The 24,497-nt window shown below is 49.3% G+C and overlaps 1 protein-coding gene across 2 annotated transcripts in view; it reads left to right on the plus strand.

Moving 5' to 3' along the window:
- Positions 1–24,497, plus strand: part of JARID2 (jumonji and AT-rich interaction domain containing 2) — a 243,775-nt gene that overhangs the window by 199,506 nt on the left and 19,772 nt on the right. For both annotated transcript variants that reach the window (XM_045551826.1, XM_045551827.1), the window contains 3 exons: positions 9,676–9,911; positions 18,085–19,105; positions 22,317–22,819. In XM_045551826.1, coding sequence (XP_045407782.1) covers positions 9,676–9,911; positions 18,085–19,105; positions 22,317–22,819 — 1,760 coding nt within the window. The remainder of the gene's footprint in view (positions 1–9,675; positions 9,912–18,084; positions 19,106–22,316; positions 22,820–24,497) is intronic.

Below are 24,497 nucleotides of genomic sequence, written 5' to 3' on the forward strand. Positions count from 1 at the left end.
ACAACTCCTGTGACAGCTGGCTAGGAGATGCTGCACCTAGTGGTGGGAGAGAGGCTCCTGGCTCTGGGTCCTCCTAATAAGTGTCATTAGGGTGGATGGTTGTTAAGCCACTTTATGCCTTAGTTTTCTCCTTTGTAAAATGCTATTATTAACACCTGACTCAAAAAGCCACTTAGGGATTGCAGGGTAGGATGGGGCTGGGAGTGACTGTTAATGGGTGTAGGGTTTCCTTTTGGGGTAATGAAAACGATTTAAACTTTCCATTGTGGAGATTGTTGCACAGCTCTGTGAATATGCTAAAATCCGTTGAGTTGTACACTTTAAATGAGTGATTTACATGCTGTGTGAATTGTAGCTTATTAAAGATGTAAAGGACAAATTTGTGGGGACTAAATGAGGTGGCAGATGTACGTAGTACAGTGCCTGGCACTGTGGTGAGTTCTCAAGAAAGCAGAAGGTGGCTACCATTCCTGTTACAGACCTTGTTCCCTGGGACTCTTGCTTAAGAACTGTGGTGCCTCTGCAGTTTGTTAATGCTTGTCCCGTTCCTCGTACGACCCATGGTTCTGTGCTTTGTCTTCTTGCCAGTGATAAAGTAGGAGAACCTTCCAGGCCCATTGCTCCTAAAGGCCACTTGCCCTGATGTTCCTCCCATGGGCCCCCCTCTGGCACATTGGAGAACGCAAATGCCTGAGAACCAGCTGATGCACACAGGCTAGTAATCATCGGTCTGTTCCTCAGCCTCTGTGGGGGCCAGGAGGGCCAAGAAACCATTTTTCAATGACAAAAACGATTCATCCTGATTTATGGTCTTTCTGTTGTCCTGACCTTTATGTTCTCATAAAGGTCTTACAGCCTTTTAAACTTCAGTATTGTAAGTTATCAGTAATATACAAGGGCTGTCCGGAAAGTATCCAACCATTATTAATAAATGGCTGGATACTTTCCAGACAGCCCTTGTATGTAAGAAATATATTTAAAAGACAAATATCCAAGTCCATTAGTTATTTAATATCAGTGCACATGATGTATTTTTAGATCTGGGGACAGTGACAACCAGATTGTGATTGGTGGGAAATACTCTATGACTTACAGTATTTATGTTCTTCTATAGAAAAATAAGAAAATGCAATTGGCTTTAAATTCTTTTTACAAGTTTCTTTTCTATGATAATTGTAATCAAAGCAAGAGAGATTTCATCTTGTAAAAGTTGCAGAAGGTTTTTGCAGACCTCCTGTAGACCAGTAGAATTTGTTTATGTTGCTGGAGTTGGGGTGCACAGAGGATGCTGTAGGTTTCATCTCTGGCATTCTGGCTTGATGTTTCCTCCCAGTGTGAGTGAGCTGCTTGCTGACTGCTAGATTATAATAGGGCTTTTGCTCACCTGAGCTATGTTCTTGCAGCTTTCCCTAGTCTCACACGTGGATGCTGTAGGTGCTGTAGCTAAGTTAGTGGAGCTGTTTTGGCCCAGGGCAAACTGGGTTACAGCATTCACACATGCTGCATTAAAATCCTTTTGAACTGTTGGCACAGGTTGGGAGCCATGCCATTGTTTTCAGACAATAGTGACTCAAAGTTGAACTGGCTCCAGGGAGCAAGTGTGGCTTTTGTACAGTAACAAGGATTTAATGCCAGCCAATTGATGGAGTCTGTGTCTTGCCTGAGTCAGGATGCCTTGTAATGACATGAAGCTTGCATTTAAATATCTGGCTTGCGATCAGAAACTTGCTGTGGATCTTTTTTCCTTTCTCAACACATTTCTTCTTTATTTACGGTGATTCATTCTTTGCCCCTTACATTTGTTTGGGCGTGAGGACAGGAAGAAGGTCTTTTAATTCAGGGGTTAGTTCGGTCCAGTCGTCAGGGTCTTCTGTTCAATTTCTTTCTTGCCCTTCGTTTCCCTGCTAGCAGACCTTTCAGCCTGGCTCTCCGTGGTGGCTCTGTCCATATCTCTCTGTCAAGGAGGCCAGGACTTCAGAGCTGTATTATTTCAGGTCAGACACTGAGTAATCCCAGGATAGCATATAACTTTTGTCAGACGCCAAGTACGGACTCTTCTTTCCCACTCACCTAATAAAAAACATCAGGATTCCCTCCTGGCTTTTGAATTGAGGAGCCTTCATTATTAGCATGAGTAATTAGCAAGATAGGGGCATCTGGTTCTGGGAGGGGCTTAGAGACAGAAATGGATGGCTGGCTTTGTCAGCTCTCTGTAAAAATAATTATTTTTCTTAAATGCGCATCTTTTCTTTGCCATTGTAGCAAGAGCTTTCAAACAGATTGCCCTTCTTATAGTTGCATAACTCCTTTCTCTGAAGAACACAAAGCATTTTATACACTTTATTTAAAATACTTGAGCGAGTCTTGGAGGGCAGATAAGGGGAGGCCACCTAGCTGGTTTGTGGTTGAAGGAATTGAGGCACTGATGTGTTTGGGGAACTGGAAGTCAAAATCAAGAGTCCATGTAGGTAGTGAGGGCTTTGAAAACCTCATGATGGGCTTTTTCATAGGCTGCCTTAAGAGTCTCACCCAGGAAGCTTGTCAGGATCTAAATATGTGAGCCGAGGTTTTGGGAAACATTGTTTAGGACAAGTTCCCTGAAACTGTAGCGGTGAATTTCCCCTTAGAAAGTATAGCTCTCCACCTTACAAGCTGTGGCCAGACTATTGTTAAAGACATTTGTAAAGTAACTTGTCCATATTTTTTTCATCTCTCATTGGGAGCAAATCTTAACTTCTCAGGAATGAAGTGACCCTAAATCAAAATACCAGCCTTTAGTTTTAAAGATTGTGCTTTGCATGGTGTGGAAACACTTGTCTATAGGCTATTTAACTTTCAGAGTATGTGTATACAAATCAATATATTTGTCTCTGTTCATTAACGTAAAGCTATTTGTATCTGGGTACAATACAGTTTCCTAATGTGGTTCGCAGTAATGAATGCTTTTTTTCCTCTCCTTAAAGAAACTAGTCCAATTATTCCTTTTAATTGGGGACAGTGTGCAGAGGACTCTATACATCGAACTTTCCCTGTCTTTCTGTCTCTTATGTTCACAGGGTTTAGTCTTTCCCTGTGAGAGTGAATTTTTTTTTTCCTTCCCCCTTCTCTCCCTTTCTCCAACCTTACAAATTAAGACAAAAGATAATTACTTGGAGGGGTAAAACTGCCAGGTTCCCACGACACTTAAAATTAATGAGCTGTTGAGTACAAAATATACCTTGTCTTTGGCTCCATCGTCTTTGCCCAGTCTTCCTCCTCCCCCCTTTCTTCCCATTTAACACATGATTTGACTTTTTGGCTATGTTTGCCATTTGGTATATTGCTGCTGTAAAATAGCAAGATAGTAACAGAAAGTGGCTTCATTTGAAAACCATCTCTTTGTTTGCAAATCAAAGTTAATTTGATTCAGTTTTAAATTTTTGTATATTTGAAAACTCTTCTTCTTTGTGGATATTAAAATATTCTTTGAGAGGATTGTGCAGCCAGTTGGGCTCGTTATGTTAATGCCACCTGCCTCCTTCTCCCCTTGGGTTCCTGTTTCCTATAATCTCTAGTACCTCACACTTCCTCTTTGACTTGTAGGGCTTTGCTTTCCAGGGGAGTAGGTTGGGTGGCATTAAAATAATACCAAAGAGTTGTGCATCCCATTTCAGATACAGAATGCTGATGAAAGATCTGGTTTTTCCAGATCAGAAAGATATTGCTGAGTAACTACAATGCCACTCTTAAAAAATTTCTGGGAAGTCCCAGTTTAGCAACTGGCCTTGCCTCACAGCTGAGGGGTGAAGTAGAACCGTGAACATGTGATTTCTATTGGTTTCATGCTACACGTAAAGTTTCTTGAAACTATGGTATAGTTAATCATGGAAAAGATGGTTCCAGCCCCAAGATTTCAGGAGTGTTTAGATTCAAGACTTTTTTTTTTTTTTTTTTTTTTTTAAATAGAGACGGGGTTTCGCTCTGTTGCCCAGGCTAGACTGTGATCATAGCTCACTGTAGCCTCGAACTCCTGGGCTCAAGCAATCCTCCTCCCTCTACCTCCTGAATAGCTAGGGCTATAGGTGCTCATCACCATATACAGCTAATTTTTTTGTTATTAAGAGATGGGGTCTTGTTGTGTTGCCCAGTCTGGTCTTGAACTCTTGGTCCCAAGCATTCCTCCAGTATCACTGGGACCCTTTTCTACTCTTAAGTTATTGAAGGACACCCAAAAGGCTTTTATTCATGTGGATTATATTTATTAATATCTATCATATTAGAATTAAAACTGAAGAAATTTAAAAATATTCCTTAAAAATGGCACAAACCAGCTATGTGTTAAACACAATAGCATTTTTATAAAAAATAACCATGGCCAGGTGCGGTGGCTCTTGCCTATAATCCTAGCACTCTGGGAGGCAGAGGAGGAAGGATTGCTTAAGTTCAGAAGTTTGAGATCAGCCTGAGCAAGAATGAGACTCCATCTCTACTAAAAATAGAACAAATTAGCCAGGCATGGTGGCGCATGCCTGTAGTCCCAGCTACTCTGGTGGCTGAGGCAAGAGGATCGCTTGAGCCCAGGAGTCTGAGGTTGCCGTGAGCTAGGCTGATCCCATGGCACTCTGTCCAGGGGTCAGAGAGAGACTCTGTCTTAATTAAAAACAGGAAAAAAAATCTGAAACTGAAAAATTATTAAGAGTTACATTATATTACATTTTTGCAGATCTCCTCAATGTCTTGCTTAGTAAAAGAGGGCCAAATTCTCATGGCTGCTCCTGCCTTCAGTCTCTTGCAATATATAGTTTGGTTGACATGCATGAGGAAAATTAGTCTCATACAAATACGTTCTTTGAAAAGAGAAGAGCCTTTGTAGATGATTTCATTCTTTGATACAGCAACCAGACTCTACAGGTGCTACTTTCTTAAAGGTCACTTGCTGTGGGAACCTCAACTGTATCAGTAAACTTTTTTTTCCTTATTTATTTTTCCTCTTTTTTTTTTTTTTTTCCTTTTCTTCCATCTCTTGCATGGAATCAGGGAACTTTTCGTACTCTGTTATTAATACGTTAATATCCATTGGTTTGTCTCTCACTTTGAATGGGTAAAACCATATGTAATTTTGTGGCATCCAGTACTGGCCATTTGAAAGCAATGGTTTGCTGAGTCATGTACCTCTTCTTGTTAACACTTTTCATTGTCTGATGCCAAGAATCTCATCTCCACTGATCTCATCAGCAAAGTCTTCAAGTATTGAGAGGCTTGTCATTGTCAGACTTGGGATGGCAGATTCCGGTTTTCCAAAATTCTAGTTTTTGCCTTAAAGCATGAATTCTGGTTAGCAGCAGCAAAAACTATTGGATACTTGCCTAAAAAGACAAGCTAACTTGATTCATTTCTGGAAAAAATGGCTACCAAATAACTTAAGTCTTCACAACGCTAATGTGTCAATCCTTTTTCAAATAAAAATGGCATTCTTTGAAAAAGGGAGCTGGCTTGCAACTTACACAATCACACAAGTGCTTTTTCTTAGAGAGACCATCATCATACTTCAATATATAGGAGAAGTGTTTTATGTGTAATTCCCATTTTGTCACACAAAGTTTGTGTGCTCAGGGGGCTAAGATAGCATAATATTAACAATTTGTACTACTTTATCAAGGTCATTCTTAAATGAAATTGGCCTTTTTTTTTTTTTTAAGACTTGCTAAGGTCTGGTGACGAAGAATAAAGTGAGTACTAGTATATTATAACTTTATGCCACTGCCTTTATTTTTACTAAGACACCAGTAATTTTGCCCACATTAAAAAAAATTGGGATGTAATTCTTATAGCTTAGAGTTTATCCATTCAATGTATTGTAGCTTATATCAATACTTGGTTGAAATATTCCATTGTGTGAATATGCCTGTTTGTTTATCAAAATAACAGTTGATCTGTTTTTTTTTCCCCCCAATTTTTAACTATTAGTAATAATTCTGTTATGAGCATTTGTGTACAGGTTTTTATGTGGATATATGTTTTTAAAATTTCTCTTGTGTACATTTCTGGGAATATAATTGGTAGGTCACAGAAGAATTCATGTGTCACCTTTTGAGGAAATACCAGCCTGTTTTCCAAAGTGGGTGTGCCAGTTTACATTCCTGCCCGCAGTGTATGAGGGTGACAGTTTCTCCACATTCTTGCCAGTAGTCATCGTCATCCGTCTTTTGGATGATAGCCATCCTAGTGGGCGTGAAGTGGTATCTCATCATGGTTATGATTTGCATTTCCCTGATGGTTGACCTACCTTTGTTTTGTACCATCAGTGCAAATATCAACCCAGTGAAAAAGCAAATAATGTCTTATGTATTAGGAAAATACTAATACTTTGACCTTAGCAGATCTCCTGAAAGGGTTTCCAGATCCTGGAAGGGCGTGTAGACCTACCTACTTTGAGAGCTGCTGATCTGACCACATCGTTCATCATGCTGGTATTAATAGAAAATGTGGATGTGTTTTCAGCGTTGTATTTCTTCATGTTTGGGCAGCTGATTAGCGACTTCTCTTTTCCCTATGAATGAAAACAACACCGGGAAGCACTAGGAGGCACCTGGCTCTGCTGGGCTTTCTCTACACACTCCCACTTAGGAGCTGGCCGTCGAGTGGGGTGTGTGACAGGCAAGGGCAGCATGGCAGAGTTAATAACCCCGAGGGTTAGGTTGTGATGGGTCTTGCTTAGGGCTGCTGTTTGGCTGTATTTGAAGCCCTTCTCTATACTCTACCTGCAGGGGGGGGGAGGGGAGGGAAGGGCAGGTCTGGCCACAGTCAGATTATATAGTCACCCGAGATGGCCCTTTTATGGCAGTAATGTAATGCCTCCCAAATATCGGCTTCCTGAACCCCAAACATTGTGCTAGACGTTCTACCTACAGACGCTTCTGTTGTCCCCAGTCATAGACGAGAAAACTGAGCAATAAATAAACTTGCCCTGTTTTGAACAGCGGGGCTGGAAACTGAGTTGCAAATATCCTGTTATAAAGGAGGGAAACCCATAAAGTAATATATTTTTTTTAACTGAATAGAAAGAAGTAATTACAGAACTGGTATTTCTTAATAACAGGCTGTACCATGAGACATACCTTAGTGGCAGCCAAAAGCAGAGAAAAGTATGGAATATTAGAGATTTAAGAAAACAAACTACTTCCTGTGCTGTGTTTTAATAAAGGAGTTGTGTTCACTGCCTTAGAAAATTGGTGAATGGTCAAGAATTGCCTGGATTCATGTTCTTTGGCTTGATTTTTAATCACATTGAAGTATGACTTACGGATGTTGCTTTTAATTTGTCTTGAAAGCTAGCACAGATACTGCCAGCTTGGGTATGATTGATGGTTGCTGCCAATGAGTAGTTACTTAAACTTAGAATAAATGCTCTCCATGTTCTCTATAACCAAGAGGAAGTATCCAGTAGAACCTTGTGCAACACAGGATCATAGTCCGTGTTTTCACGTGGCCTGGTCTTTGTTCAGTATTTAAAATGTATCAATCACTAGTGCCGGAAGGAACTTTGAGTCAAGGCTCGCATTCAATCTGGATAGGTAAGACGTAAACCTCCTCTGTGTTATGCAAAACAATAAGTGGATGAAAGAATTAAATCTAAGCAATTTAACCAGAAAACAATTCAGAAGGAAACTTAGGAGAGTATTATTTGAAAATGTGTGTGGGTGGAATGGAGAAATGTTGGTCAAAGGGTGCAAAATTTGTTAGATGGGAAGAATAAGTTCTGGAGATCTCTTCTGCAGCCTGGTGGGCTATAGTTAAGCTTAACATATTCTTGAAAATTGCTTAGAAAGTAGATCTTAAATATTCTTACCACACAAAAATAAGTACATGAGGGGATGGTCATGTTAATTAGCTTGATTTATTCATATCACAATGTGTGCATGTTAAAACGGTCATGGCATACACCTTAAATATTTATAATTTTTATTTATCGGTTATACTTTAATAACACGAGGAAGAAAAAAGAAAATATACAAGGACTTTCTGGGCATAAAACAAACTATAAAAAAATTGTTAACAGATTTGTCACCATAACAGATAAAAAAGCAAATGACAAAAGAGGAAAATATTTGCAACCTCTAAGTTATAAATATAATTTAAAGGACTCTTACAAATCAACGTGAGAGTGAGTGTTGAAAGAACCGGGGTTGTAGATACAAATCGAGAAATGTGTGGAATATTCACAAAGGAGAGACAGGGAGTTTTTGAACCGTGTGAAGGGCTGGGAAGAGAGACCAAGATTTGACTTATGCTGTTTCAGGCCAGCGGGAAGAGATTGCAGCTCAAAGGAGGATGGATTTTCCCTTTCAGCTGTCAGGTAGTGAATTCCACCTGGAATTCTACAAGTTGAGGTTGGGGTGGGGGTGGCCCGGAGTTGCTCAGGTGCCAAATGGGCAAGTAACACAGTAGCCTTTTAAGATCTCTGACCAGAATTTCCAGTGAGACCTAAAAGTGATCACCATAGCTTCCCCTTGCTGATCTGCCTCAAGCAACCCACGGGCAGGGTGTCTTCCTCCTGCCCGGAGGAAATAAACTTCGGCTGGGACTGTTTGAGGGGAGGGGAGGCCTGAAGGTTCCCGAGAAACAGATGTGAAAGACCATGTCATCCTACGGGGAAGGGGCTGGACTTAGGAGCCTGTCTGGGTTTGCAAGTCCTAGCAGAAAAGCAGAAGAGAAAATCCACAACAGCAGCACCACTGGGATTACTGTAAAATCTGGGCACCCCTGTTCTTCCAAAGTTCCTCCCTAGTGGGTAGGGTCCACCGTGCACACTGGAAATTCCCACCTGTAGCCATCTGGGGTGTGGGGAGGGTTCAGGGGGGCTTGGGAGGCAGGCTGACCTCCTGTGCCAGTGACAGGTGGCATGGCCTGGGTGAGACGCTCACCTCCTCCACCTGTAAGTGTCCTGTACCTTAGAATTGTTCCAAGGATCCAAAGGCTAAATGCACTTCAAGGCTTTAGTATAGTTCCCCTGGTGTCCGTTAAGTAGTAAGCACTTGAAGATCAGCTGTTACTGCTGTTCTTGAATTTAGGAAAAGGAAACTGGTCTGGCTCAAAGTTCTACCACCCCTGTCTTCCTGCTTTGCTGTCACTACTAGCTCAGATAAAGCAGCTGCATCCCTGACCCATGCAAGCTAGCAGCTCTCCAGCCTTGAGACGCATCACTTTTAAATCTGAGAATATGTGTTCTTACTCCGGATCCCCCGTCTGTCTGTATTCAAGGTGGTCATGTTCTTGGAATGAGACGGTTAATATTTGTGTTATAGTATCTATCTTTTTCTTAAGGTATGAAGTTGATATTTTGAGGGCTGCGGGGGTTTTTTTGGTAAGAATTCTCTCTTTCTTTTTTTTTTATTCTATTTTTTCCCCCCTCCTCCAATCTGAAGGAATTTGTAAGAATTTTTTAAGAATGGATTTTCCATTGTTTCAGCCAAAGCAAATAGTTCTTAGGACATGTTTGGGATTTTTAATTTAATTTTGTCCCTTGATGTTTAGGATTCTTCCTGTAGTCTGCATCTGGGTGCTGGCTGTTTCTCTTGAGAACGTGGGACGCGGGGTGGTGGGTTCTTTGTGACTTCAGGAAGTGTAGGTTATGGGCTAGTGATCCATCTACTCAAGGTAGTGTGACTTTCTCCTTCGTTTCTTCTTCCTTTCTAGTTTTTAATGGTTCCAGCAGGTCAACACGGGAGAAGGAACCTGTTCAAAAACACAAAAGCAAAGAGGCCACTCCCGGGAAGGAGAAGCACAGCGATCACCGGGCTGACAGCCGCCGGGAGCAGGCTTCAGCGAACCAGCCCACGGCAGCCCCCTCCGCGGCTTCCTCGGCCAGGGGGCTCGCTGCCACCCACCACCACCCCCCTCTGCATCGGTCGGCTCAGGACTTACGGAAACAGGTAAAGCCCTGCCGGGGGTGTCGGTCGGAACCCACCTCCCCACTTCACCAAGTTCAGACACATCTTTGGAGGGTCAGGAAGCAGGAGGTGATGCCCAGAGGTGAGGCGGGGAGAGAGGGCGACATTACCTTCACACAGAGGTTCACCTGGGGGCCCCTCACTTGCTGCACGGATCTGTCACACCCACTCGCGGATTCATGCCCGTCTCGCGTGCTGCTGCCTTCGCCACTCACCTTCCCCCAAGAAGGGGACCTCGCTTCCTTCACTGCCCCTCTGCCAACCCACTCCCCTGAGCTCCAGATAGTTCTAGAGTAGTGGGGCACAATTGTTGTTTCCCTCAGGTTAGGCCGAGAGCAGATGGCATAGACCATGGAACAGGCCTGCAGACAGCGTAGTCTTGTCAGTGGATGATCCTGGTCTTATTTCTGTGTCCTTCTTGATGTGACGAGTTAACATCTCACCACCTGGACTTTGGAGCAGAAAATGTGTGCTGAGCGGTCTGCATGGGACAGGGTGGCATTTATGCTACCGAAGGCATTCAAGTCCTGTGCCGTCGGGTCAGCAGATGCAGCCAGACTCCACTCAGACCACCCCCTGCCCCTCCCCTGTCACAGGGTCACATTAGATCTCACGCAGCCCTGCAGGGCAGGTTTTACGAATGCATGCTCGGAGCTTGGCCTTTGTTGTTGTCAAGTTGTGATGTCTCACAACTCAGCGTGGTAGGCAGTGGGGACGTAGGCAGGTGGTGATTCATTGACCACTCGCGCTCCTGTCTCCTCTGCTCCATTTTAAAGTCCACTGAGTCACGGGGGGTCACTGATGAGCTCTCCTCACCGGGAATTTTAATACAGGGTTCCATTCTTCCCTAGAGTGGCCCGGAGATTGTAATGTTTCAAGATAAATTCAAAGCAAGGTGGGAGGGAGCAGAAGAGAGTTCCTGGCCGGTGGTATTCCAGAATGGCTAAAGGATGGTCGTTGTGGTGTGGAAATTCTGGACCTCACCCTCAGTGGGAGTGTTCTTTCCCCGTCTTGATGACGTCAGTGACATTGCTCTCCGAATCTGAGGGTGTGACTGTATTCACACATAGGCAGGTGGGGGTGTGTGTGCGTGTACACGTGTTTACCTTCCAGATAGTATTCAGCTGTCCTTTGGGGTGCGGTGGACAAGGCAGGATCACCACATTGACATTTCCATGGTCTGTGGATACCTAGCTCTTCATCCTTTGCAGTGTTGTCTTGAGATTATGCATGTGATTTTAGCTATTTTAAATGTTGGCCACTGTTCCCGAGACGGGTCTCTGTTTTCCTAGAGATGATAACCAAGACGTGGAATTGGGCCACGTGTCACGCACATCTAGCCTCTCAAGCACTGGGCCCAGGGTTTCGGCACTAGGAGACACAAAGCACAGGGGAGCGCCCTGCCTGGGGCTCTGCGTCTGTGACAGCTCACTCTGCCCCTTTCCTGAAGCTGTTGGCCCAGTAGAAACTGGTACAGAACTTTCCTACATGTGCTTTTGCTTATGAACGCGAACAGAATTAGAAGGGACCCAGAGAGAGAGACAGACAGATGTTGGTTACACTTTTTTAGCCCTGCTGCATCCTGTCTGTTTTCCAAGGACCCCAGGATAGGGTTGAGTTTTTTTTAAATGCATCTTCTTTACATCGTATTCTGGTTTTTTAGAAGGCAAAAATATGAAACACTCTTTCAGAGTTCCTCTGTGGTGAAATTCTGATACTAGAGCATAATTTGGGCCATATTAGAAGTTTTTCTGGGCTCTTCAGGATCTTTCCTTCCTGCCCTGAGAACCCATCTGTGTGGCAGGAGTGAAGGGCTTGTGGGGCACCTGAGTATGTGATGTGTACGAGAGCGTTTTATTCTCAGGTTTGCGCACACACACGCTCACTCCCTTTCCTCCTGCGCTTTCACTCATGGGGTTGGATGGAGTGAATGTCCTGTCTCAGTTGATCCTAGGTCAACTCTTAGCACTTGCCCTTCATTCAGTTCAAGGTTTTCTTTGTAAATGAATGAGAGGAATTGGCACAGTTGGACAGAGCTGGGGGAGCCACAAGCACCACCGTGCTCTGGGATGGCTCTGCCCCCCTAGCTCTGGGGCCTTCACAAAGCTTAGGAATTATCATTTAGCATTGTTAATACATCTGCCCTTGGGTGGCTCTGGCCCCTGGCTTCAGGTTCAGGATCCCAGAAGGAGGAGACATCCCGAGGTTCTCCTCATAGGACACACCCCCATCATCTGAGTAACTGTGGGAGCCTGGCGTGCTCCGTGGTTCAGGATAGAGTCCTTGCACATGGTGTCATGTGCTCAGCCAAGGGCCCTGCAGGTGTCGAAGGGGGATGCTCTCTGGTCACCTTGTCCCCTCCTCCCCTCCCCTGTTCCCTCCCTCCCTCCCTCATCCAGGCTAAATCAGTCCAGGGGGGATGACCCAGGCTCCTGGTTCTGATGCAGCTCTGTTGCTGACCTTCACTGACACTTGAGGTGCTACATTCAACCTTCCAAAGCCCTGTTGTTTCTCTGGAGCCGATCACACCAACTCCTCTCACAGGGACATTGTGAGAAATGAAAGGAAAATTTTAAAACCATCAGATCTCATTAGTTAAGTACTCTGAAAATAGGTCAATAAAAGCAAATTGTAGATTCCTTTGTGACTGCTTGATGCAAATGATTAGACTCTGACCTTTCATCTTTTCAACTGTGTAAAAAAACATGGGCCCAAAGGATATTCTGATCTTTAATTTCAAATATGATTTTTTTTTTATGTCAACGTAAAAGGTAAGGATGAACGTGATTGTATGAGATGTGGATGGATAGGGTGAAGGGATGTCATTTGGGGGGGGGGGAGTGCTGCCAAAGGGCCTTTGCCCTGTTTGTTCTGATGAATTCTGGGGGCCCTAAAACAGCTCCCCCCTCATACCTTGAATAATGCTAGATGATAGTTCATAAGCTTTATAAAGGCCCCAGGGCTCTAGCCTCAGAACACGTGAGTATGCACTCCATGGATGCCTACTCTCTACTATTTATTATACCAAATGAGCCATCTCTGTCCCGGGATGCGCATTAGCCCTGGAATTGTCAAAGCGCTGTGGTTGCCCCTGGGTAATAATTCGGATGTGTGGTAGGCGAACAAAGGGGCAGGGTGATGTTTTCCTTGTGGTCTCCTGAAATAGCACTTCAGTTTAAAACGTCGTAAAAGATAGAACAAGTTTAGGATGGTCAAACAAAGGAGCTTTTCCCTAGAGAGGGTTTTGAAATGCTAGTTTCCTGAGAGAGTCAGGAGCATGTTTTTGCTGTATAGAAATGTGTGTGGTCCCTAAGCCAGGATATAGACCAGGAGGCTGCTGTCCCGAGTGTGCTGATGTGTGATTCTCATTTCTTACTCCGAGGCTGAGCTGTAACATGGAAAAGAAAATTGTCACCTCGCAGGGACAGCTAGCAGACACATGCAGCGGGTGATCCGCTGAGCCAAGTGGCTGTTGGGGAAGAACTTTCTCATGTGAAAATATACAGGGGTTGCAGAAAAGTCCTGGCCTTGTAAGATTCAGATGGGGCCAAAGAATTGAGAATATTCTTTTAAACTTCTGGAAAATATTAACTATCCAGAGGGGAAAATAAGTAGAAACCATGTTAGTCCTTTAAAAAAGATTTAAGGTTTTATCATGCTTCTCACTAGGTTATACTTGCAGTTTGAGTTGCACTTGTTGGCGGTGTGGTATTTCTGAGTCAGGGCTGCTGCCTGTAGTGGGCGGCGGGGTTATAAATACATCTAGGGGCCTCGCCAGAACTGGGCTTTCCTTTTAGACAGCGTTGGCCTAGGCCTGGCTGAAGGGCTCCTTTCTTGTTCTGCTTCTGTGGCCCGTGTTTCTGCAGGGTTTCCTTCCCCGTGCATGTTTCACTGCATGTCAGCTGTAGTTCTGTTCCGTGTGGGCTCTTACGTATTTTAGCTAAAGGTTTAAAGTCCAGATGGACTTCCCCTAAAGAAACTCCGTCTCTCAAGCTCCAGCTCTGTTGTGAAAATTTAGCAAAGGCCTCAGCTCAATGGCTCCCTCTCGTGGGCAATCAGGGCTTGACACAGTGGAGTCTGGTTGAACTGAGGACAGCGTTTTTGCTTAGTTAACCAAAAACATCATAGAGTCATTTCTCATCTTCTGCTCTGCCTTGGAAAGGCGAGTTTTTCCTCTTCATCTGTCATCATACTGAGTTGAGCTGATTTGAGCATTGTGTGTGTCAGTGGTGGGGTGGAGAAACACCAGTAGAGGGTAGGGGGATTATATTTTTACAGTAAGCACGCATCATCAGAGTGTAGACTGGTAGCGGTTTGGCAAATGGAATTTCTGTTACTAAGAACAGTGTCTAGAAGGAATGCCTGATGCCTCACCTTTATATCCCTTGTGCAAGAAGAATGAAGTACTGCTGATCTGGGACGCTGTAAGTACTAGTCCAGTTGAACATAACTTGAAAATGCCCTCAGCTCTTGGCCTTGCCTGTTACATTGCAGTCATGCTTTTATGACTGGGACTGGTTGCTCTAAACCTCAATATTGTGTGCCTGGGATCACTCAAGATACAGGTGACAGGTGGGTGGTTACAGGCCACAGAGAACAAGCTGTAGGCACCTGACTTTCAGCAGAGCTGGGTTGGGGGCCGGGGGGAGTAGGCTGCTAGAGCTGAGAGCAGGAGCAACTTGAAGAGTTTATACAGAGCTGCTTGGCTGGAATATGGTAACTGTTGCACATTTGTGGGCCACCTCTGTGGGTTCAGATGACTTCTCGTTTGTGCTCCTATGTGGACACGACTCAGGACACACAGTGGTGACCAGAGACCTCCTTCATAGTGTGCTGGCCGGCATGGCTGGGGCTGCATGGTTTTAGTTGCTATAGAAGTGATTGGGGGGAGATCCTCAGTGACAAGGTAAGATGGTGCCCTCCTCCATTCTTTTGTTTTCTTTGGTACCGATTACCCATTGGGTCCTTAGTACAGGCTAAGGAACGGAGTATCCGTGTTGGATTGCTGAGTCCCAAGTTTTTCACCAGCAGTGGACCCGGCTGGGTTGTTTTTTCTGTTTTATCCTTAACCTTTAGGACACACGACACAGCTTGTGGGACAGATTGCTTCCTGTGTTAGCTTATGGCCTCTTGATGGGCATAGAACCCGGCCACTGGGTGGGCTCTTGGTGGGGAGAGGGAAGATGGCCAATGACCCATGCCCTTTCTAATGTGAGTAATTTATTTCTCTTTAAAGTTCATGGTGTTGTGGGTCAGGTCCATTTAGTCTTGGAGCTTGTCGGGTGGACGTGCATGCATGATATTTGGCTGGATACTGTTGAAGATAACTGTTACAGTACTGAGAAAATGAACAGAGCAACTCATTTTTCTCATAGAGCAAGTTAGTTGAATATATAGCTTGACAATAATCCTGTGTTTAGGTTTACAGAAATACATATGCAACCAGATGATCGTTTTGCCAATTGACGATTGTGACATACTTAAATAGAATTCCACTGTGCAGAAGATTTAACCCAGGTGACCCAAGAAGCCAGAATGGATAGATACGGGGCCTTGTGCTCGTATTTGACATAGAATACGAGAGATGAGACACCCTGGCTCCCAAGCCCCCACATATGAACAGTGGCATTGGGGAAAAGCAGGCCCACGGTATTTGTGCGATCACCGAGCCATCTGGGCTTCGCGACACTGATTGCCCTCCTCTGTCCTCACCCATTGGAATCTAGGGGAGAGGTTCTGTGGAATCTGCATTAGTTTAAAGGCTCCCATAGGATTCTCAGGGTCCCAGGTTTGAGAAGCACTGAACTAAACCTCAGCAAGAGGCTGGACCTCTCTCTGCAGGAGCTGGTTATTCTGGCATCGTCCGGAATTTGCCATCGTGATAGGTGAGTCCCCGTCTGCAAGAGATCTGCATAAGGGTGTGCCGGTTGTAGAGTCAGGGCAGGCTGTACCCCTACGGGTTAAAAGGAGATTGGGAAGAAGATTGGGTTGTCTCCCGCTGCCCAGAATAGAGAGAAAGCCCTTCTGAGACCCAGGCTACTTGAGGTCCATGTGCACCTGCCCTCCTTGAGTCTTTGATGTTGGAAATAAAGATTAGCCACAGCTGGAGCTTACTGTGCGCTTTTGTTTTTCTAAGTGTTTTGTCTTATTTTGGTTTTAGTCAATAGAAGCATTCAAAAGAACAATTAAAAAATGAATGGTATTTGTATTCTTTTCCATATCTCCTCTTCCCGAGTAGTGGTACTTACCACAGAAAATGCGTGTATCTGCCTTCAGCCCCTGGTTTTATAAATTTGTTTTTAATTTGTTGTTGCCAGGTACCCCCAACCCCTCACGCCGAGTTTCCCATCGTTTATTCCAGACTCTCCCAGTCCCGTGTCTTCACGGGCTGGCTGGGGGGTTGGGAGGCAGGGTGGGGTTCCTGGGCCCTCCTGCAGGCCCGAGGGCCTGGGAGGGGCTTCCCTCCCTGTAAACACTGAGCCTGCGGCCAGCGCGTGCCCTGGTGTTGGCCCATGAGAGAGGATGTCCTGCCAAGAACTTGTGGCTTGATGGGACCACACATAATACACAGCGTATTCAGAGGTATGGGTCTTAGTGGCTTCTTTACTTTTCTGTTTTTATAAACTTCTACCGAGACTTGGCTCAGGGGTTCTCAGAGTGCAGCGCCCAGACCAGCAGCACAGCGTCACCTGGGACCGGATTTGAAATGCACGTCCTCAGGCCCCGTCCCAGACCACTGAATCTAGGTGGGCCCAGTGATCCGTTGTGACCAGCCTCCCAGGGGACTCTGAGAGCCACTGGTTTGGTTGCCTGCGGGAAAGTTTGAGGCCCCCCCCCCCCCCCCCATTAAAGCAAACTGTGCTTAGTCCTGAGCTGGGCTCTGGCTCAGTGCAGAGGTTACTAAGGCTCAGGGCCTGTCCTCTTGGACCTGCCCCTAGTGGTCAGGGCAGCCGACACAGCCTCCTGGTGGCGCTGGGCATTACGGTGCCCATGAGTGCGTGCGGTCAGCGCTCCTGGCCCCCTCTCTCGGGCTGTTTCAGCTCTGTGTTTCTCAGGAATGTGTGGTTTTCAGGCTGCTTCGTTTTGAGATGGCATTGGTTATAAAACCCTGGAATCCCTGACTTTAAACTCCCCTCTGAGATGAAAGGTGTTGCCCTTGAGGTTAAGTGACGTGTCTGGGTCGTGGCACAGTTGTGAAGACATCTCTTCGGAAACCAGCGAGCCGCGCCGCAGCCCTGTTGTGGCCCCCTTTGTCGTTCCTGTTTGGAAGGTCACATGGCTCTGCTGTCCACCAGCGTCACCATCTGTTCTCTCTGACATTTGTGTGTCACAGAATTACCGCAGTGTCCAAGCGGTGTGACAGCCAGTGCAGAGAGGCTGCCTGTGTGTGCCCAGCTCGCGTGGAAGTCTGTTGAGGGTGGGAAAATGGGAACCGCTTGTGCAGAAGAGGGGTGGGCGTGTTTTGCTTCATCGTGGAGGTCGGGGACCCATCCTCCATCCAGGGAGGCCCTCCCAGGGCTCAGTCTCCACGAGGACGGCACCCAGGGCGGCCGCTGACAGGTGGCAGCCACGCCTCTGGGCCAGGCCTGTGACTTCCAGCCAAACCACAAGCGCTGTCGTGCTTTTCCTTCCATGGTACTTTTGTTTTCTTTTTCTTTTTAGCCACATAGAGTTTTCAGCTCTGTGGGCAGGTTGTGCTGCTGCGTAGATCACACAAAGAACAGCAGATGCGTCTTTTCCCAGAACGGGTACGTGTGTGTGTCCGTATTTCCCCCAAATGGGCAGGATTTCTCTGTCGTAAACTCTTAAAAACACAAGACAGGTGATTGTGAGGCATGTGGTGAGGGCTTCATTGTGAAACACCGCATTTTCTGGAAGAGCCAGAAACAAATGTGAAAACACATCCAGGAAGCCCCACTGAGGGGCCCCTGGGGCAGGCTGCATGTTGTGCAGACAGAGAGGTATGTGGTTGTGCAAAGCTTCTGGAACTAAACGTCACAGTTTGATTCTTGGGCGTGTGTTTTGCTTCCTGTCGCCGGTATCCCCGCACCTCTGCTCACCGTGGGTGGGCTCCTGGCTCCTTCTCACGTGCGGGCTGGTCGCTGTCCTGGCAGGTACTAATTCTGCTCCCCCCTTTGCTTCTGCTGCCCCACAGGTGTCTAAGGTAAATGGAGTCACTCGAATGTCATCTCTGGGTGCAGGTGCGACCAGTGCCAAAAAGATGCGCGAAGTCAGACCTTCACCATCCAAAACTGTGAAGTACACTGCCACGGTGACTAAGGGGGCTGTCACATACACCAAAGCCAAGAGAGAACTGGTCAAGGAAACCAAACCCAATCACCACAAGCCCAGTTCCGCCGTCAACCACACAATCTCAGGGAAAACTGAAAGTAGCAATGCAAAAACCCGCAAACAGGTGCTATCCCTCGGGGGGGCGTCCAAGTCCACCGGGCCCGCCGTCAATGGCCTCAAGGTCAGTGGCCGGTTGAACCCAAAGTCATGCACTAAGGAGGTGGGGGGGCGGCAGCTGCGGGAGGGGCTGCGGAACTCCAAGAGGAGACTGGAAGAGACGCACCAGGCGGAAAAGCCGCAGTCGCCCCCCAAGAAAATGAAAGGAGCGGCCGGCCCTGCCGACGGCCCCGGCAAAAAGGCCCCGGCTGAGAAAGCTCTGCTGAACGGACACGTGAAGAAGGAAGTGCCCGAGCGCAGTTTGGAGAGGAACCGGCCGAAGCGGGCCACGGCCGGGAAGAGCACGCCAGGCAGACAAGCACACGGCAAGGCGGACGGCGCCTCCTGTGAAAATCGTTCTACCTCGCAACCGGAGCCCTTGCACAAGCCGCACGACTCGGCCAAGGCCGAGAAGGGCGGCGGCAAGGCCGGGTGGGCGGCCATGGACGAGATCCCCGTCCTCAGGCCCTCCGCCAAGGAGTTCCACGACCCGCTCATCTATATCGAGTCGGTCCGCGCTCAGGTGGAGAAGTTCGGGATGTGCAGGGTGATCCCCCCTCCGGACTGGCGACCCGAGTGCAAGCTCAACGATGAGATGCGGTTTGTCACGCAGATTCAGCACATCCACAAGCTGGGCCGGCGCTGGGGCCCCAACGTGCAGCGGCTGGCCTGCATCAAGAAGCACCTCAGATCTCAGGGCATCACCATGGACGAGCTCCCGCTCATAGGTGAGGCCTGGGGGGGGCCTCCCTGGGGGAGGGATTCCTGCCACCACCAGGTCCCTGCGGTTCCCCCCACAGTCTTCACATTGCCTTGCGGATGCTCCAGCTCCCCTCCCCGGCCTCAGCTGTTCCCTGCTCAGCGCCACCTGCAGCCCTCAGCCCTCCTCCCCGGGCTCTGCGCGTTGGTAGCAGGAAGCGTATTGATGTTCGGGGCTTAGGTCTTGGGTGGGCTCTCCTCTGTGTTCCAGCCCCTGCTGGCCGTCACCTGCTGCCTGGCACTGCTGGGATCAGAGCAGGGTCCAGGGAGGCTGCGAAGGGACACTGCTGCCCCCTGGATTCTGCTGGGGCTCCCACAACAAAGTGCCATGAACTGTTTGGCTTGAACAACAGAAATTCCTCACGGTGATGGAGGCTGGAAGTCAGAGGTCAAGGTGTGGGCAGGGGCGTTCTCTTGAGGCCTCTCTCCTTGTCTTGGGTGTGGCCGCCTTCTCCTTGTGTCTTCACAGGGTCATCCCTCTGCATGTGTCTGTCCTGAGCTCCCCTTCTTACAAGGATGCCTTATGAGACCCACCCTGATGATCTCATTTTAACTCGGCCACCTCTCCAGAGACCCTGCCTCTAAACACATGCACGTCCCCAGGTCCTGGGGGTCAGGGCTTCAGCGTCCAAACTTGGGGGGCGGGGTGCCATGAAGCCCATAACCCTCAGCTTCAGTTTCTCTAGTGTCCAGCCAGTTCCTTGTCGAGGCCACAGGTCAAGGGACGAAGTGCAGCTCTGGCTGGGACAGTTGCAAAACTCGCCACGGTGAATCCTGCAGTGAACGTGCATCATTGCCGCCCCGGGTGGGTCCCAGGCAGGGCCTGTCAGTGGTGCTCCTGTGGCTCTGCTTCCCCTCTCAACTCTCCGTGTCCTGGCAGCGAGGACGCAGGACCGAGGAGGAACGGGGCTCTGTCAGGGCTGCAGAGCAGGGCACAGCTGGGGCAGGTCCCACCTCCCCCCTCAGCTCTAGACCATGGAAGGATACAGGGTTGGCCTCCATTTTGGAGATCCCCAAATTTCAAAGGCACGGAGACATGTAGCAGGTCCTCCTTTAAGTGTCAAGAACTGGCAGCAGGGTGGGCTTTGTTGCAAGATGGAGGTTTCGTTATTCCTCCCAGCCAGGTGCCTGCCAGGGCTAAAGCCTGGGTGAGAGTCACTTGATTTGGTTTGTGGTCTGCTCTTGGGGGGCTGCACGTGGCAGGTGGAGGTGAGGGAACAGCCATGCACATGTGCACCTGTGCACCAGCCCCCCACCACGCCCTTAGTGAGCACTTGGGCCACCTAGTGACTCAGGTGGGCCAGGGAACCTCGCCGAGTCCTCATGGCTGTAGGAAACCAATGGACGAGAGGGAAATATTTCATGGCCCCTACGCTGCTAGTTGGGTGGTGCAGCTATGGGGCACAGGTGTTGTAATGACAGCTGGGACCTTCTTTCCAGAGTAGATTTGTCTTTTGACCTTGACCCCCTCACCCAGCCCCAGAGGCCGAGCAGGCGCCTCCCTGTGTCGTGTTTGCGTTTGTTCTTTGCCCCCACCCACAAGTCCGAGGCTTCTCACAGTCTGTCTGAGGAGTCTGACCTGGCCTGGTACCCACAGAGCCTCAGCCATCCAGCAGCGGAGGGCACCTAATGGCTTTGAAGTAGTTTCCCCAAGTCCCCCACAGTGGAGGCGCTTTCTGCATCTGTGCAGGGGGCTGTGCAGCCTGGGGGGCCGCTGTTGCAGGGCAGGGGCATCGGGCAAGGAGCGGGGTGATTGCAGTGCCCGAGGATTCCACGAGGAACTTTTTCACAGGCACGGTGTGATTTCAGGGACTGTGAATTCTAACGATCCGCTTACAGAGAAAGAGATAGCATGGATCCTCCCCCCTTGCAGTTTGACCCATGTTCTGAGCCACTTTGATACAGTTGGGGGCACTGATTCCTTTGTTTACCTCTGCAAGACGAGGTGGCGTGCCACCAGCCCTCGGGGGAGGAGCTCGTGATTGCCAGAGAATCCCCCTACTTTGAGTCCCACCTATGATTCTGACAGTGTGTGACACCTGCAGTGAGTTGTGGCATCTTGGGGTCTTGCCCCCTCCCGTCCGAGGCTGACCGTGGTCCACACCCAAACCAGCCCACTGTGCACCAGGTAGAGCTAATGCAATTTGGGCCACTGTGCTCCCGCCCCTGCAGGGGCCAGGGCTCCTCTGGTGGGTCCCAAGATGCCAGGTGTCCGCAGGACCAGCCTTCTCCATGCACTGTCACTGGTCTTGGGTCAGAGAGGCCAGCCGGAGCCACGCCTGCTTTCACTTTGATTTTTGATGTAAATCTATCCCCACCCTCTAAAGATTCAAAATTGTCTTATTTTTTACTTTGCTCATCTAGCATTTTGTTAACAATTATTTTGGAGGATTCCTCCCTCCCCTTTATTGGCCAAGGAAGTTGGTTTCTCAGTTCCCGTCTAGATGCAGTTAGTGGGTGTGCATTTAAAGATATTAATATTTTGATGTACATTTGTACCGCTCTGTGACTTGATCAAGAGAAGCAGTGAAACTAGCCTCGCATCCCTCTGAAGTACGCTTCTCCCGGCTGGGCGGTGAAGGAAGGGGCGGGGCCGAGGGACAGGTGGACTGCGCTGTGCCCTCACACAGACATAGCCCTTTGCCCTGCAAATCCAGCAGGATCGATAATAAATTCTGCTCCTGTGAGAGAGCGTGTGTGGGAGGTTTAGAAGGGGAGTGGGAATCGGCAACAAGCATGTGTCCATGTGATGCTGGGGCGTGGGTGCCGCCGGGGGCCCTGCCAACTCCTGGCCAGGGATCTGCTTCTCTTTTCGCTGCACTGGCCCCCAGGTGTGGGAGAACGGCCTGCACTGGTGTGCGCCCCCCGGGATGTTCCTCCCCACATGCCCACTGCCAGCGCTCTCCTCCTTCCAGCCAGGCCCCTGCTTAAACACCACCTCCCCCCACACCTTCCCTGATCACCCCCCAAGACAGCAGCCCCTTGATCTGCTTCGCCTTCATAGCACTTGGTCATGACCCGTCACTGTGTGACATCTGTCTCCCCGTGACTGTCAGCCTGCCTGGAGCCTGGCAGAGTCCTGGCACGTGGCAGGTGTTAGGGAGCTGTAGGTCCCGGGAGGAAGGTCCTGTCTGTGTCCTTACTCACCAGGCGTGCCCTGTGTTCCCCCTCACCGTCCAGGAGGCTGTGAGCTCGACCTGGCCTGCTTTTTCCGGCTGATTAACGAGATGGGCGGAATGCAGCAAGTGACTGACCTCAAAAAATGGAACAAACTAGCAGACATGCTGCGCATCCCCAAAACGGCCCAGGACCGGCTGGCCAAGCTGCAGGAGGCCTACTGCCAGTACCTGCTCTCCTACGACTCCCTGTCCCCCGAGGAGCACCGGCGGCTGGAGAAGGAGGTGCTGATGGAGAAGGAGATCCTGGAGAAGCGCAAGGGGCCGCTGGAGGGCCACACGGAGAACGACCACCACAGGTTCCACCCCCTGCCCCGCTTCGAGCCCAAGAACGGGCTCATCCACGGCGTGACCCCCAGGAACGGTTTCCGCAGCAAGCTCAAGGAGGTGGGCCAGGCCCAGCTCAAGACAGGCCGGCGGCGACTCTTCGCTCAGGAAAAGGAAGTGGTCAAGGAGGAGGAGGAGGACAAAGGCGTCCTCAACGACTTCCACAAGTGCATCTACAAGGTAGGGGCCTCCCGCGTGCTGCCCCTCACGCCGCGCAGCGCCGGCTTGCGGAGCACCCACACCGCCCGCGGGATAGGGGACGGCGCCCTGATGGGGCGAGGGAGGGGCTGGCCACCGTGCGGGGTGGGGACACCGTCTTAGTCCGTTCCGTGCTGCCTCAACGGGGGACCACAGGTCGGGCAGTTTGTAACGAACGTCGTGAAATGTCTTGACGTCTGGTGTTTGAGGATGGGAGTCTGATATGGAGCTGTCGGCGTCTGGTGAAGGCCTTCTCACCGTGTCATAGCGTAGACGAAACATGCCACATGGTGGAAAGGGACGTCGAGGGAGCTAGGTGGGAACAGACCTGCTCCAGGGTAACGTCATTAGTCCATGTGTGCCTGCGCTGGGCCTCGGGTTTCCTTCTTGTTAAATGGTGGGTGTGTGTGTGTGTGTGTGTGTATGCGCGTGCTCCCCTGTGCCAGACTAGGAGGTGTGTTTAGTTTCCCCGGGTCCACGGTTCTGTGCCTGCCACTCTGAGCGCCCCCATCTCATCTGGTGCGTGAGAGCTGCCCGACTTGCGGAGGTCTCCCTGACCAGACCCTCCATGGGCTCCGAGCGCTCGTTTTCTCTACTTTATCCCATTCCGCTCAGCTCCCTGCCTCCCAGCCTCCGTATTCCAGCCCCCTGCATGGCTCGGTCCTCCCTGCAGAGCCAGTCCTCCCTGCAGAGCCAGTCCTCCCTGCAGAGCCGTCCCTGATAAAGCTGTCAATGCAGGTCTCACCAAGAAGGCCCCCTGGAGGGAGGAGGCGGGGAGAGACTGGCCGATTAAAACGCAGCAGTTTCCCCCAGTTCTGCCAGGTCTTATTGCAGCTCGGGTCGTCCTGAGAAGACTCGCTGCTCCAAGAAGCGGGGCTGCGTCGGTGGCTCTCCTCGGCAGCCCTCCCGTCTGGCCTGGCTCTGAAACAAGGCATGGGGGGCCTCTCTCCTTGGGGCTGCCGGTGGGCAGCAGGGTGCTGGGCCCAGCTGGCAGTCCCCAGCTCTGACCTCCATGCTGAGGTCTCTGCTGAGTTGCCTGGCACTGTCTTGTTCCCTGGGGTCCCAGTTCTGGATTTATTGGTGGGGGGCCGTGGGGGGCGCCATGCCATGCTCCTCTGATGAGGTCTCAGCCCAGTGAGCTGTAGGAGTGTCTGGATGGGTGCATCTCTGCCACGGTGGGAACTGGCTGTCTTACAGCCTCGCCCAACCCCTGCTCCCAGGGTCCACGGCTGCCTCGCTGCAGGCTCTGGCCTGTCCCCTGCAGTTGAGATGATGCGGCTTCTGATTGCATCATATGCTTCGGAAACGCAGAGCAAGAGGCGGACGTGTGCCCTGGACTTGTCGTCCTTTAAGTCCAGGCTGGGCAGTCCCACTCAAGCTGCGCCCACTACACTTTGAATTCTCTCCTAGGCTTTGGCCCTTGCTTTTCTGGAAAGAGCTGCGTTGTTTGCCTACGAGTGTTTCTGATCTTAGACCCAGAGAGGGTCTGGCCGCCTCTGCTTCGAGACCCCATTCCCGCTGCCTGGCGCTGCCTGGTGGAGCCCCTGCTCCTGCAGCCGCTGGTCAGCAGCCTCCTTGTACTTCAGAAATATTGTCACTAGGAGGCAGAAGGCGGCCCAGGGACTGTGCACTCTGGGGACATTATTGGGCACCTTTATCT

Source organism: Lemur catta, chromosome 5, assembly GCF_020740605.2.
Source record: "Lemur catta isolate mLemCat1 chromosome 5, mLemCat1.pri, whole genome shotgun sequence".
Taxonomy (NCBI): Eukaryota; Metazoa; Chordata; class Mammalia; order Primates; family Lemuridae; genus Lemur; species Lemur catta.